The sequence below is a fragment of the Topomyia yanbarensis genome, chromosome 1, assembly GCF_030247195.1.
Source record: "Topomyia yanbarensis strain Yona2022 chromosome 1, ASM3024719v1, whole genome shotgun sequence".
NCBI classification, from domain to species: domain Eukaryota; kingdom Metazoa; phylum Arthropoda; class Insecta; order Diptera; family Culicidae; genus Topomyia; species Topomyia yanbarensis.
In genome coordinates this window covers 216,920,046-216,936,962 of record NC_080670.1, presented here as the reverse complement: position 1 = coordinate 216,936,962, position 16,917 = coordinate 216,920,046, and the positions used below count along the sequence as shown (strand labels likewise).

The 16,917-nt window shown below is 39.1% G+C and overlaps 1 protein-coding gene across 8 annotated transcripts in view; it reads left to right on the top strand.

Annotated features, from left to right (window-relative positions):
- LOC131692995 (potassium voltage-gated channel protein Shaker) overlaps nt 1-16,917 on the top strand; it is a 234,920-nt gene that overhangs the window by 204,242 nt on the left and 13,761 nt on the right. For 7 of the 8 annotated variants that reach the window (XM_058980448.1, XM_058980486.1, XM_058980432.1 and 4 more), the window contains exons 3-5: nt 9,062-9,185; nt 12,005-12,176; nt 12,884-12,980. In XM_058980448.1, the coding sequence (XP_058836431.1) occupies nt 9,062-9,185; nt 12,005-12,176; nt 12,884-12,980 (393 nt within the window). The remainder of the gene's footprint in view (nt 1-9,061; nt 9,186-12,004; nt 12,177-12,883; nt 12,981-16,917) is intronic. The other variant, XM_058980457.1, reaches the window with a different exon arrangement.

The following is a 16,917-nucleotide window of genomic DNA, read 5'->3' as shown; positions in this document are numbered from 1 at the left end:
AGTCCGGTAACAAAACTGGCAGCACTCGTCAACCCCCCTCCTTCTTCACAAGCAATATCATATTTCGCAGCCTACTATTGCCTCCACGGTTCGGGCCTGCTGCTGGCGGCGTTGTCGACTTTCGAATCTTCGTCGTCATCTTCGTCGCTACACATTTCTCGCAGATTCGGCTTTATACCAAGGGCGGCCACTATATTCAGCCAAGAGCCCTTTTGCTAGCAACCACATCAGCATACCAAGTTTGCTTGCGGTGTCGTTAGGATCTCGTTGTCGTCGTCGTCGTTTGCGTCCTCGTGGTTTGTTGTTTGCTCGATTGTTTCCCACTCCTCGGGCTTGGCACGTTCTTGTCCGAGTTTTTTTTTGTTCCTTCTCCACCGTGTTGTTTCGTTGCACTTTCCCCTTGACTGAACGTAGGTCATATAATATGCATCTGTGCTCGCAGCATCTCTTTTTTTGTTTGTTCCGATTTAGGTCATAGTGATTCCAAGTTGAGCCCTATTTTTGTGTTGTCGCCTGCGTTCATACAGACTGACCCTTGAGTGCAGTTGGGGAATGCACGGGGAAAGAAGTTGGGCGAGAGACCGACGACGTCAACCAGAGAGAACACAGTTGCCATTAACCAGTAAAAGCGATTTTCCACAGGAGTGAACAACACACCGCGCACAGAGGAAAATGCTGCAACGATTAAGCAGAACCGGAAAGGGTGATGCCGTAACTTTATTGCCGGAGCAAAGTGTCGGATATTGATGGTAGAGCAAATCGAGAGCGAAGAATCGAATAAAATGCTTAAATTTTAGTGTTAGATAATCCGTAAGAGCTGCTGCCACACTGCGGAAGAAAGTGTGGCTCCTCAGTGTCTGTGGTGGCAGTATATCAGTCAGTGTCCTTGTGTGTTCCTTGCTTGTATGTGTATGAGTGTATCTGATGTGATGTTTTTCAATCAATGGAAGCGGAAAAACGAGAATAAGTTTTAAGAGCACTACACACCATATCGAATCATCATCACTCTCGTCGCCAGCGATCTACTGTGAAACGAGACAAATTGTTATTAGCCTGGGAACAATGAAGGAAAAATACATAAAACAAACTTGAAAACCGCATAGTGTAAAGTGGAGTGGAGAAAATCGTCGACTGAACAAGTGAACAAGGGCCCAGGCATGCTCATAGTGTCCCTGAAGCCGTCACCAGAGTCGTGTCGTTCGTGTAGCATCAGTCAGTGTTGCAAATCAGTGGAAACTATAGTGACAAACCGAGAAGAAGCGAAGCAATTACAACAGCAGCATCTAGAAAAACAACAAGTAACTACCTGCAGAAGCGACTTCCGGCGGCAGCAACAGCACCTATTACTACTATCACTGCAGAGCATTGTCATCGCACGATCGTCACCTCATTATCAAAACACTACTATCACTACTGCTGCTGTTGATCTCACTTCCAGCACTTGTACTGCTACCAACACTACTACTACTATTACTACTACAACAAAAGCTACTACTATTACTACTGCAAATACTACTTCTGTTGCTGCTGCTGCTGCTGAAACCTGAATCGTCAAAAGGTTCAACAGAAATAATTGGGCTGTCGTGTAAAGCACCACCCACTCGCACAAAGCACCCCGCAAACGCAGAAAATATATATACGCAAAACACGCACCGTAAAAAAACGCCTACAGCAAAGCAAGCGCAAGCACCCCCCTCACGTGCAGAAAATACAACAACAAAAAAAAAACAAAGCAACCCAACCAAACAGCCGGAAGAGCGCTGTTAAACCATTGGTTACCTAATTAAATGCAAAACCATAATCTATCGCAAAGATAACGACAAAACGCCGTGTAATTCGGCATCAACCATTTCTCCGATAGATTTTGTAGAGAAATGGGGCCTGACACCAGTCCTAGGGCCCAGACAAGAGCCAGTCAGTTGCGGTGAAAGTCAGACAAGCGGTCAGCCCCCTCTTCTTGTGGACAGGTAATTGATTCAGCAAAGCTAAGCATTTTCTTTTTTTTTTCTTGCTCCTAAACAAAACTAATACTCTCTCTTAGAAATGTCAAAACAAAACAAACCGAACAGCGGTAATCTTAGTAGTTTTCCATCTTCTCAACCTCTCCGGTGAGGCTTCATGTGTGCTTCTAATGTGCTTTAGTATGTATAATTGTAGATTTTACAGTCAGGAGAATGTTTTGCAAATGGCGGATACAAACTGCTCGAAGCATGTCGCATAATCCCGAGCAAACTTTTATGGTTTTGAACATGCGACAAAATAATTGTTTCCATTAAGACTGGCTTTTTTAAATCTAAATTGAAGTGCAAGTCACACTGTACTGTGCCAATCCTGGCTGTAAACTGTAGCACACGATTATGAATAATCACATCCCGCGGCTGAAGGATGACGACTAAAGTGGGCCTTGTGTCATAAAAAAAGAAGGAAGAAGAGAGAACACAACAACTGAAAGCCGGTTAATAGTGATAATGGGTGGAAAATGAGCACGCAGTGCGGTGCATAATTTGACGTTTCATCTCACCGTGAACAATCTCATATATGGGAGGTGTGTCTAAAAGCATTAAGCACCGGTTGCTTTGATTTGAAAATGCTTGGTCTTCGGTATAGTATGCAACACGGATGAGGCAAACAAGTGCTCTGTCGTATTCACTCTAGATTTGTGCATTTTTTCTTAACGGTACCCTAACATTTAATTGTTTTTTTGGTAAATGTTTAGATATCGGTAGAATTTGGAAACTACCTCAATTTTGTTTCCACGGATTGTGCCGTATTTTCGATAATACTATTGATTTTTGAGCTTCGGGCTTATTAGTTGACCTAGAATTTTTCCCCAGCGTTTATCAATATTGCTATTACACACATATTTATAATGTTATCTGTTTAATTTTAATATTTATAAAGGGAAACTAAGTGACAATTCCAAATTTTTACAAAACGGGATCATTTAAACTTGATCATTTCAAAATTGATTTTAAAGTGAAACATCGAAATCACTCGAATCTATAAATACTCAAACGAATGGGAGCAATTATATCGTCGTTGTTTTCTCTTTCTCTCTCTCCCTCTTCATTTATTTGCTTTCAGTTCACACAGCAGTGACTACTAGGCAAGTGAAAACAAAAAAGTGTCTGCTTTGGCGTAAAATTCATGTCAAGCTACTTCAAATTTTCTTCTAAAGCATATGCCGCACTTTTGCTGATACTATCAGTTTTTCAGGGTTATGCAGTGACTTCGATTTGCCCATCCTAGACTGAACTGCTCACTCTGGGTTTAGTCGGCTAATTTCCCAGATGAGAGCTTTCACTTTTATCTTCACTTGCTTTATCTTAGTGACAAATTTACATTCTTCGGATCATGTGATGCCAGGCTGCCATTTCCGTGGCAATGAGAATGATTAAGTGTTCAGTTAAGAGTTTTGCCTCCCATACGGCATCCAGAAGAGGATGTTTTCTTTTCATGTGTGAAATTATTATATTGTGGAGACTGTATACATGGTTTGAGGATTCTAAAAATATCGTCAAGATAACCAATCAGTATGAAGGCGTAATGTTCTTTACTGTGTCAACACTTAAAACCAGGGTTTCTGAACGAAAATCTAGCCCAACATATTTTGCACTTCAAAAGTTTACTTTTGGAAAGTAGATCAATTATAAATAGTTTTCGATAAGACAAAGTACTGGATTTGTAGTTCGGGGTTGGCTAAGTGTGTAGGAAATACTTTCAATTTCCACAGTAAAATAAAATCGACAAAATATAACTCATATGACCTATTGAAGCCTAAAAATAATCAAATAAAACTTGTTCGACGTCCAGGTTTAATATGTAAAAGGTCTTTGCAACAATCTTTTTCAACCCCACGGCAGTCTCTGTATTATCTACGGCGACCGTCTGAAGTTCTAAGTCGATTTAATCTGTATTTCAGAATATTGTACACTCAGTGCACTGCGCGACTTCCGGAAAGTCAATCCTAAATTTATGGGTTAAACAAAAAATGGAATTCTGCATTCATGGAAAAAAAATTCTTTTGTTGTTGTTTTTTATTGACTTCGTTTTGTTATAACATCATCTGTACATTACTCAATGGAGACATTTTAAAACCGTAACGAAGTTTGTTTTTGCGGGGAAAAAATGTTCTCAAAATTAATTATGATTTGGTTGGCGTGGTTATAAATAAGTTCACAAAATCATAAAATATTCATGTAGTCGTGAAATGGATCATGATTCCTAGTATAATAGCATAGACTGACCATGTGTGCTCGTGAAATAGTTCACAAAGTCATAAAATAGTATTCATGGATTCATGAATTAATCCATGATTCCTAGTACTTGATTCATGATCTATCTATATTTTTTCTATCTATTCTATATTTGGAAGATATCCTTAATCATTTTCAATTTCGTGCTTCTCTGAACGTGGTCATGAAATTTTCACGCGATATCGTCCACAGATACCGCGAATCAGTTACCCTTAATGAACTAGTTCATATTATCAAATTGCTTCAAATGAAAAATTAGATGGTAACCAAAAATTAACATACAGTGAAGACCCGTTTTTATCAAACCCTTTGGCGAATTTTAGGCTGATAAAACAGGGACAGCGATAGTTAGCTCCAAAAACTATAAATAGTAAGCTCTAAAGTCTAAAAATCATGAACATAAATCACGCTACATTACCAAAAAAATCTGATACGACTCCCGTGACTCAAATATCACGATAACGTGAATGGAAATAACAAAAATCGCCACTAAACTCCTGAAATCATGAACATCGTCAATATTTTTGGCACGAACTAGCTGTTGGGAAACATAAATAGTTTCATGAATACGAGGTTTATTATGCCTAATTTCAGAAACTTGGTCATGATTATTTTAAATCGAAACATCCTTACTTATGAGGGTAGATTCAAAATTTGCAGTCTTGCAATACAGAAAAATGTAAATTTTGGGCAAGCTAGTTTAATCGTCATTGATCTCGTTATCGACGTGAGCTCTAATTTATAATATATGTCACATTGGTTCACACCATTGCTGTTTTCCATTGATATAACTTAGTTTTATTCAAAATCGGAAGAAATCATCGTGATTTTTGTCCTGCGAGTCATTAGATAGTTGATAGTCGTACACCTGTTATTTTATACAGTTGTAATTCTCTTTTTAGTGGGACCTCCGCTAATTAGGCCATTGCGCAAATAAAGTAAAACTGAATGTTAAAATCTTATGTCAAATGCACTTTAATAATCAAACTCACTACAGTTGGAGATGTGAACAGAGATATTTACATCCGGGTTTCCCAGTTTTTGGAAGCTACCGCTAGTTATATCCACATTTCCCAGTTTTTGACAGCTCGCTGATGCATTTTCTAATCATTCTTGGTACAACTAAAAACTAAGAAAGCTATCGGACGAGGTTCAACGGTCGTTAAAAGATTTTTCTCGGTTGCTCCAATTGCATTATATTGTTTTCTGTTTTGACGTGTAGCCGCTGCAAGCATTCGGCTCCTCTGACCAAGTTATCTCCAGTTGGTCGTTCTTGAATTTCTTTGCTGCTTTCGGTCATATTACTCTGAGTCGACAGTCACTGTACGCTACATTACTTTTCCGTGTGATGTCACTTTGAAAAAGTTACCTGCCCTTGGAGGCAAAAAGAAGCCAATTTGCGTGGTGGTTTTTTTTTTGAAAGGAAAAACAAGAGCTAACTTTTCGAAAATTTAAAAAGCCACAAAATGCCGGAGTCTTGTTCAAAACAATTGAACCAAAACGTTTTCTAATTTACATAAGTATATTTTCATTATGAAACTAAAAAATGGAGAAATCCGGGGGTTTGTATCTTTTTTCTGAAGTTTTCTATAAATTACGTATTTTTGGGTTACGATTTTGACATTAACGTACTAAAAATATTTAAAATTGAGTTTTTAGTAATTTTAATAGGTTCATTCCAAACAATCTTAAAATTGAAATATGGAGAAAACTCGGGAAAAAACCAAATGGACAACTTAATGGCATTCCCCACGACCACTTTCGTCCTCTCGATTACATACCTGTGTGGTACTCTTATGCGTTATGCTCTATAGCTTCGAAAAAAATTGAATTGCGTTCTGAAATCGTGATATATCCCTAGATAGTTTATCTATTGATATAAGCACATTTGTTTGCTTTTTCGATCTAAAAAACCAGGCCGCCATTTTAAGAGGCCATGTGACCGAATGCCATTCAGTCGAATGCCGGATGCAATTTCATGTCAACATTTTATCCAATTTCTTCGTTATTTTGATTAGTGTGCACAGTACTAGACCCTACCGATGTCAGAAGAATGAGAAGACGATCGTATTATTTCAAATAATCGACGGTAGTACGAATGGCAAAATTATTCTGAAAGCCTTTTCACTTTACGTCTTGTCAAGATGCACAAGATGGTGTCCCAATTCACATAAATTTCACATTTAATTTTACGTGTACAAGTCTTTCGCATTTCCCTGGGTTATTTAGTTTGAGTTTTACATCAAACGAACTTCAATATTTCATTCCACATATTAGAAAGAATGGAATTATACTATCAGATGAAAAATACGTCGCTGCGTTGTTTACGTCAAATGTGATTTTAATTTTTTCTTAGTGTGAGACGAGATCTGAGGTTGATTGCCTGTTCCACAGTAGTTTACAAACTGTTATCATCCTCGAATAAGATATTTCAGTATCTGTTCTATGATGCACAATGAACAGCTCATGTTCTAAAGAAGGAAGTATGTAGTTTGAAACGAAATACGAGGGGAGAAAGCCATTTCAAAATTATTGTCCCAACATCATTTGTTTCTCGTAAAATTAGTGGTAGTAAAAGTTCTAAAAAGAGCGGATTAGTTCCACGACATCCGTTCAGCCGGCTTATGAGTACGGTGAACTGGAGACACAAGCATGCTGCTAGTATAGAGGTTTGTTAATTACCTTATAGTTCTAGAACGTTCATGATACTGGTTCGAGGTATTTCGTGATGGTGATGCAACGTTCTGGAACTTACCGGAGCTGGTACGAATTCCTGGAAGCAATTACAAGCATCTCAACTTCATTTTCTGAGGGTTATTACCACAACTCACTTTCAATATGAATCCACAGTAACATTCTACTGCTTGGTTGGACAACCGTTTGGGTTTTAGTTGATGATATTGAAGGTTGTATATTAGATTTGATTTCAGTAGTTTGATTTGCCATGGCGAATTCTGTGTAGAATTTATTGTTGTGTTCCGTCTGATTGCACCACTGACACTTGTGGAATAGCCATGATATGTGCATAATGGACAATTAGAACCGGTATTGTCTCCTATTTGGTATTATAGGCTCAGATAAAAAGGTATACATCGAGTCGCCCGAATTCTTATAACCCGAACACTTTTGGAAAAACCTCAAAAGGTTTAACAGGTTACAATGATAACGGAGTTTACGTTCCGTATTTCAACATGATGCTGGCGATTAACTTACTGAAAGTACGCGAGATGTCAGAACGTGTAGTCGTATGACGTGGTTCAGTGTGTTAAGAACAAAGAAGCTTGTTTCCTCGGTTAAACCATTGAACGTTATCAGCACAGAATTTCGTGTATGGTGCAACTGTATAAAGGTGATTTCCGTTAGCTTAATTTTCATCTTCAATCAATTTTGGACTTAGGGGGAAGAAAGACGGATACTGCAATAATTGAGATCAATAGCCAAATTGTATATTAAATAAAAATCGTCATGCAAGGAGTCCTTGTAAGTAACAATTGATATCTTGATACCCACAATGTCCACAGCTTTGATGCCTTCAGCAAAATTATTATTTCTAACACTTACATTGCCACCGCCCAGTCACACAAAATACGATAACTGAACGGAAACTCCAACCGAACCTAATACTGATTAAAGAAACACGAACGAAACGCCAATAAATCAAATATACTATATCGAAACCCCCCGCATTCAATGTAAAAAGCTTCTATTCCACCTTAGCTAGTTCAACACAATTTAGTCCTGCCACTCGAGGGTCGTGTTTGCTTTGCACCTGTCGATACACTGCACTAATGAAAATTGATTTTAATATGCGCGGTGTACCGCAAGTGAGTGCAAAACATCAAGATAACAACAACCTACCCAGGCTGGATTGGTTGGGCTTTTCACCGGGTTTGTTTTTTCCCCTCGAGGGCTAGCTCACCGCTCACCATTGGGCGATCAAAAAAAAAGACACAATTCGGTTTTTTGTATATATTTAGCCCAGAGTGTTGCAAGTACTGCAATCGAATTGTGTCACATTGCATTAGCGTGTGGCGTTCTTTTATCGGTTTTGCATGAGAAGTTTTGAATTATTTTGTTGATAATTCAAACTTTGCTAGCTGTTTAATTGAATGTTTTATATTCAGTCATGAACTAGTTCGTTAACTAATATCTCAAGGAAACTTTTTTTTCTTATATTCAATTTCTGAAAAGTAATTTCAAAACATCTGATGCGATGGAGAAAACATATTTTTGTTTGCCATTTAATGCAAATCATTTCCAATCAAATCTTTGTTTTCGACATAATAAAATCGAATAGAATCCAAATTCAATATGTTCCGACAGCGTTCACCAAGTCTGTTATCGCTGCAACCATCCCAGCCAAACACGACCGAACATAGTTTGAAAGTTTTGCTCTGTTTCCACCAGTTTTTTTTCTTCTTCGTTGAACGAATTCGATTGTTGGCTGGCACAGCATTCTGTCGACCGCAAAGAGTAGTTTTCAATTTAATGGCACATGAGAAAAAGAACAGAGGAAAGAAAAAAGCTGAAACAAATTTGGCAGCCGTTCCCGAGACAGCAATTTAATTACCGTTGATTTGTGAAATGAAGGCTTTTGCCATGTACTTTCTGTGCTACTTCCGGATATCTCTCTCGATGTGCCAAAGGGTGGTCAAGGCTATCTGTCACGCTTCACGTGATCGGTTTTTATTGGAAACAAATAAAAGTATCGTGTAAATGCAAACAAAGTCATTCGCCGAAAATATCAATGCCTAAAATGTATCTAATTTTTTGCTTCTTGTTTCTTTTCTTTCCCTATTCCGCAGGTCTCTTCCCAAGTTGAGCAGTCAGGATGAAGAAGGGGGGGCGGCGCACGGTTTTGGGGGAGGCCATACTCATTTTGAACCAATACCGCACGATCATGATTTCTGCGAGAGAGTTGTTATAAACGTAAGTATAGAAGCTCTGTTTCGTTGCCTTTGTTTCCACTTTTAGAAACTGTTCATTTACTTTTTTGGTTGACTTTCAATGTGCTGCTTATCTTTATGGTGTGAATGACGCACGAAAAATCCTTTTCAAGCAAGGCGCCTCGAATTCTAGAAATTATGGAAGCCCTTCCACTGGAAAACGATGATGACGATTCCGTTTAAATAAATAAAAACCGAAATAAAAGGGATCGTTTGGCTTTAAGCATTGAACATTTTAGTGGACATATAGAGTCGCCTGTGGTGTTGTGAGCTATTGTGGGCGGGCATTTTATGACAGCACACATCCAATAACAACGATTAACTTTCCTTCGGGGTAGAAACTAAAAAAGCATAAGTTATCAAAATTTGGTTTAATTTTGTTTAGCAAATTATGGTAAACAGTGGAAAAAATTGCGCAACCAATAATTTATTTATTTAGTTTTTGACGTAAGTGCCAATACTTTATTCAAGACTGTTTTGGTGGTATGCATCGGGGAAAACTGAAATGGTAAGTGAAGCGAAAGCAATTATGTGAAGAAAATTCCGCAGAGGCGAGATTCGAACCCGCAACCTTTGAGACTCCGGCTCAATGCGCTAATCCTTCCACCATAACAAGTCGCTACCGCCGCCAATTTAACTCCTCTAGGACGAGCCATCAACCGAATTTGTGTTGATAATGCTGCCATTCTTGCAGCAAATGCCAAACTGAAAGCATCTTGTTCCCCGGGTCCAGATGGGGTTCCCTCGATTTTTGTCAAAAAGTGCATCAGCGGGCTTCTTGAACCACTTCAGCGAGTCTTCTAGCCATCACTCACTACTGGAACATTCCCTTCCTGCTGGAAAGCAGCGCACATGTTTCCAGTTTATAAAAAAGGAAACAAATCGAACATTGACAATTATCAGGGAATCTCGTGTTTAAGTGCTGTATCAAAACTGTTCGAGCTGGTTGTGTTAGATTCTATTTTCTTTCACAGCAAACACTACATTGCAGATGACCAACACGGTTTCATGCCTAAACGATCGACAACATCAAACCTGCTCTCGTTCACAACATATGTAATGGATGGATTCGCTGACGGATTACAAACCGATGCTATTTACATGGATCTGCGGCCTTCGACAAAATCAACCATGATATCGCAATAGCGAAGCTGGACAAATTCGGCATTCATGGACAACTTCTGCGCTGGTTTCGTTCCTACCTCGAAGGAAGGCAACTCCAAATCAGCATTAAGGACTATCTATCTGCACCATTCTTCGCTACATCCGGCATACCACAAGGAAGCCATCTCGATCCAGTAATATTCCTCCTCTACTTTAATGACGTCAATATCACATTACAAGGACCCTGCCTTTCTTTCGCCGACGACATGTAAATTTTTCAACAAATACGGGATAAAACCGATGCCGGGCTTCTTCAGAGGGAACTGGACAGCTTTAGTACGTGCTGTGATCTAAACAGAATGGTTTTAAACCCGAGCAAATGCTCAATCGTTACGTTCACGCGGACTCAGTTTAACTACCATTTCTTCGGCTCGAGCATTCCAAGATACTCTCACATCAAATATCTTGGAGTCATCATGGATTCGGCACTAACGTTCAAACCACATACTTCATACATCACGACAGCTTGGGTTCATCTTCCAAATAGCGAAAAACTTCTGGGACGTATATTGTCTTAAATCGCTTTACTGCGCGTTGGTCCGCTCAACGTTAGAATGTTGTTCTGCTGTTTGGAATCCGTACTACCAGAATGCGATAAAAACGAAAATGTTAGCAATTTTAAAATGTAATTAGTTTAAGCAACCACCATTGGGGCCAAGGGGCTTGTTGGTGAAGGTAATAAACATAAACATATGATTATCGTCGTTATTGACGTACCCTGACTGCAAAACGACATCACACACAACCGCAGCTGCCACCCAACACATTTGACCAAAGAAGTCTTAAAAAAGCTGTTGGCACTAACGTCAAAAACCAAATAAATGAATTATTAGCTCAATTCAAACGGCGCGTTCGCTTCCGTCATACCTCTGTTAACTGAGTAAGGGACCAGAAACCGAAGTCTTCATTAGTTCTGTCATCCACCGAAGTACGATGGGTAATGAACTAAAAATTAGACACCAGACGATAAAAAAAATCCCGGATCTTGGTATCTAGCTGAAAATAGATCAAATCTGTTGGGTATTCTTTCTGAGACTTCATCTATCCCTGGGATAGCATAGGGATTAATACATTGGGCTGGAGTCTCAAAGGTTGCGGGTTCGAATCTCGCTCCTGAAGGAATTTTTTTTCACATAATTGCTTTCACTTCACTCACCATTTTTAATCAGTTTTCTTCGTTGGATACCACCAAAAAAGTCTTATGTAAGTTTGAAAGTGTTACGGTATAATTATCGACTCACCCTTTAAGCTAGACTCGCTGCTGTCCATTCACCCGCAAACTTAAAAATTTTCCATCTACTTTGGAAAAGCCACATTTTCTCTTTCAATAAACATCACACTTTCCTAGCAGATGGCCTTATTGACTCCAAAATAATTGAATGACTGCGCAACACCGAACGAATGAGTGATGAAACAAACACACCCAAATATATTGTCTGGAGCTCTAAACATTAGCTAAACAAACCTGGTAGTATTATTTGTGGGATGCATGTGGGACTCTTATGCTTGAATGGACTGTGCTACTGTTTTAACGTTTCAGTATCAGAAACCACGAATTAATTTATCACCCCAAAAATGTCACAATTGCACGACCACTTGTCAATCAATGTACTAACCAATCCTTTTGTCTACTTCCAGGTCAGCGGTTTAAGGTTCGAGACGCAGTTACGAACGTTAAACCAATTCCCCGATACACTGCTAGGCGATCCGGATCGAAGGCTGAGGTACTTCGATCCGCTGCGGAATGAATATTTTTTTGACCGGAATCGACCGAGCTTTGATGCCATTTTGTATTATTATCAAAGCGGTAGTATATATCAATTCAATTTCCCCATCAGCGAATCTAATGGATTTGTTTGAATTTCATCTATTCCCTTTTTCTCTTCTTTATTTTTCGGTTCTGTTTCTCCTGGAAAACGCATCGACCTACCACCAACCACCACCAACAAAAAAACAAACAACCAAAAACAACCATTATCGCAATAAAAAAAATTAAAAATCGATCACCACGCCACTTCTGCACTTTGGTTTGATTTTTCGTTTCGGTTTTGTGTCCTTGCGTTCGTTTCAACGAAAAAAAATAATGGAAAAAAATAACAACATCCAATGCCTTACCATTTTTTCATCTCGCTCGCTCGCTCGCTGGCACAACGACTCGACGCCCATCCGACGCCGCACCCCGACGCAAAAAAAATAATTTTGTTTTACCCTGTGTGTGTGTCAATGTTGTGCTGCACTCTTCTGTTACTTCCGTTCCGTTTCTTTCGTTCGTTTGTTCTGTTTCCTCTGTTTGATTGGAATGCTGCTGCTGCTGCTCCTTCTGATGCCAACGACGACGACGACGACGATGATGATGGTACGAAATCCTACGACGCCTGGCTCACCGTACGGAAAAATCAAACCCAAATCTGCGGAATTGCGCACTGTGACTGTGACCACCTTTCGCGTGTGCCTGCGTGCGTGTGTGATGTCCGGACAAACAATCAAAAACCGTGCCTGCTCACGGATAATTCCAAGGCGGTCGGTTACGGAGACCAGTCAACGTACCTTTAGATGTATTTAGCGAAGAAATTAAGTTTTATGAATTAGGCGAACAAGCAACTAATAAATTTAGGTGAGTAGATCTTTATGGTGCTTGAAATCGATTTTTTTTTAATTTGATATACAAAGATCCTAACGAAGGGCTAGAAACGATAGTTAAAGGGAAAACACTTGAGGCCTCGCCGAGGATGCTCAAGCACGTAACGAAATCGATTTCTGTGCTTGCATGTACCGGTTGAAAGGGGCCACTTTAAACAAAAGACGAGCCACGTGTTGACGAACGGTTGTATTTTACGTGGGGGTGGGAAGAATGTTTGAAACCGTAGACCGTGCGTCTCCATCAAAGGTTTGCTGTAGATGGGGTCGCGTGGTACTTGAGCAGAATAACGATAAACCGCCATCGATTATTTTCAACTGATCGGAGTGGATTATCTGATTTGAAGAGAGTAATTTGTGAGAATCTGTTCATCACCCTCGTATGTCATTAATTGTACTTGTAGGAGCTAAAGAGGAGTAATGCGTCTACGTGGTAGCTCGTCATCATATTATTACATCAACTTGAATGAAATTATGCCTGTTTGCTTGGCATAGCATGGCATAGGAAAAAGAATCGCACTTGTCATGAGGGATGGATACAATGAAATCTTTTTATACAATAGGGTAATTTTTTCACATCTAACCATGTTTCACGATTGCCAAAGGGAAAGGAATGTTGAATACCTACTTAAGAAGATATGAGTAACCCACGCAATCTTCACAAGTATTACGCAATTAGAATTTGTTAGTAGAGAAAGAAAATGGGTTGTGATTTTGGTATGATACATACAAATTTTATCAACGTAACTAATAATGTATATACACTCAAGTCTTTTTAACGCACGTTTCATGATTTCGTAACGTAATTCTCCGTTTCGCTGAATATTAAAAATCGTCGGAAAATTCCTTATTAACATATTCATATTTGATCAAATGTTTTTTCTTGTCTCTTGCACTTACGGGTCCTGAGTGTAAACCAGCCGTCAGTAGAATTAGCTTCCTCGCTGATGAGGCTGACTGTTGATTTGGGGGTGCTGGATGCTGCTTTTGCAGTTTTCATTATGGCCTGAACAGCACCCATAAATTTGGCCATAATTTATGGTCATATTTTTCTTCGGGGCAGCGTTCTTGGCAGGTGCGGTGGGCATTCTTCGCAGCCGGTTTCTTAGCGGCAACCATTGGCTTTTTAGCCTTCTCACCACCACCATAAGCGTTTTTGTTCCTCTCTGGTGGTAACCGATTTCTTTGGTTTCTTATTGCTCTTATTTGGAAGCTTGATGTTTGGATATTAGGCAACACACCACCCCGAGAAATGGTCACGGCGCGGAGCAATTTGTCCAACTCTTCATCATTTCGCATGACCAACTGCAGATTAAGGTTGGATTATCGTGGTCTATTTGTTGTTACTTGTTACTGCCAGCTCCAATACTTTGGCGATAAGATATTCCATCACTGCTGCCAGGCAGATGGGTACCGTTACCGTAGTGACCCTTTCTCAGCAAACGATGGATTCGGTCTACCGGATGTGCTGTTGTAGCCATCACGAGTCTAACACACGAATAATACCGCACTCGCTAACGGCCCCCGGTTTTGTACCTGGTTCAGTTCACGTTTGAAGCAAAAGGAGCCGGCCATCGAATAAAAATAGTTTACTTCCATCGTCAAAGAGATGGAGCTAGTCTGGCTCGCTTGTAAGCGAATTGAGCAGACTAAACATAATGCAGATTGTAACTGCATTCACAAAATCCATTCTTTTCGTTTTTTCAGTAATTGTACATTCTACAAAATTAGTTATAAAACGGTTGTACATAGTTCAAAAACTCGGGTAAAATTCCGGCCGAAATCTTGAAACGGGGCTCCTATATCGAAACATTACAAGTATTTTACTTCAAAATTCTTCGCGTAATAGAAAATCGATTCATTAAAATAAAAGCGATGCTCATCATAGTTGGCTATCCGAAATTCAAATTTCTTATTTGGCCAATCGCATTAGTACAACTACCTAAAGCAATTATTACATGATAACGTTTTTGGCACACTTGCGAAAAAATCTTCCCTTCCCGTCATACATGTGGAGATGCAGGAGATTTCTCCGTCTCTAGCGGCGACATGTATCGAACTAATATTGCTTCCTTCCCCCAGACGAGCTGCATTCGGACATTGCCGACATCGGTAATGATCAGCATGCAGGGATCAATATAGATTACACAATGTGGCTCATCGTGTTAGTCCCAAGCATGTTGTTTCAATGAACATTTTGCATTGGTTCTGGGTAGTAACGAAGTAGCAACCACTGGTGATCTCTTATGATTATGATTATGTATATGCTTCTTTGTACATGGGAATCCTAATTCTAACGCTATAAATTTTAATAACGTCCTTAAGGTTGTTCTTCAAAAAGAAACTTGCTGCTTGGACTAACCTATTGAATCATATCAGCACAGAATGGCGCAAGTGGTGAAACTGAATAAAGGTGACTTCCGTGAGCCTAAATTTTTACGTTAAAAAAATTATGCCACCTAACGAATACTCAGTCGAAGAGCACCAAATTTATAGTCAACGATCCCCATGTTGGGTCAGAGTAGCACTTATCCGTCAACTTTACTCATACGGCAGAAATAAAGGCAATATACCCTTTGTTCTTGAGAGAATGAACATTTGATCGAAGGGGTACTAGTTGTCGTTTATTCTATTTTTAATCAAGCGCTTTTGGCCTCTTTTCGGTTTGTAGATTTACCAATCTGAAATTTTATGGCAAAATGGGTAATGTTTCGAGTGGTCATCCTATCTGCAATTAATTATTTAACCCTTAAAAAGGCAGGCATGGGTGTGTTTTTGGGCTTTCAATTCTTTCATTAATAAAACGACAAAAAGAGGCCTTTTATTTCACAGGGTCTTAGAAGCGATGCTTGCGATACTTGCTCTACCTAATTAATGTTCATGATTAATCGAAAATACACGATATGGAATGAATTGGAGTAAAACGGATCAAAACGTTTTGTGCGATCATTTCAACTATCCGTAATTGATCCCTTGACCTGATCGACTAAAAAAACAGTATCCAGCCCTATTTAGGTTACTCCTAACTCATATAGTCAGTCTCGTAAATAAACTAACAGAAAAAGCAATTGGGGTAAAACGAGCAGGCTGGGGTGTCAAGCTTGTCAAGACTTCTTTAAAAAAAACATTTTTCATTCATTTTTCTCAATGTGCAGTGTTCTAGTCACATTGCCTGATATTTTTTTAGATTTAGTACCGGTAGTAGAGGAAAAAAAAGCTTTTTTGAAATGTTTGTCAATACAACAAGTTTACAAAGAAGTATCTCAACCAAATGCAAAGAAACTGTATCTCAATCATTGAAATCGGAAATTTCTGTGCGTACATGTAACGAAGTATTCGAATTTTTTTTTGGAATGGGCATAGGGGGAATCTGGCTTTCGTATGTATATGGGGTTTTCTGAGCGTATGTAGTGTTTTGTGCAATAATGGTGCACGATGGAATAGGTTTGGATATAAGTCTTCTTAACACTCAAAAACCGACAAGAAATTTATTTTATCAATAGAAACGTCTAAAATATTGCGGGGGTGTCACACGGGAATCTCAAATTGGATGTTTCGTGCTGAATTGGGAGTTTGAGATTGTTTTAAACAATAAGGCGTTCTGCGTTGGTCAATTTGTTGAAAGATTTTAAATCGACGTCCTCATTATTGATGCGTCTTACTGCGAATTCTAAACGCGGAACTGCAGAGAATTTAAAAAAATAAAAGTGTAAAAGATCGTAGAAAACAGGACTAATCTAGAAATGTTGGATTTTTTGTAATTCAGGAATATGGAAGTTAACCCTCCAGTGTTTCAGTCATTATCTACATTTAGGCGAATGCTAGGAACGCTAAAGCGATTGCCGACGATTTTTTTCAGAACGTCATGCAAAATTATTTACTCGATTGATTCTTATCGTTTGACGTATTGTTTA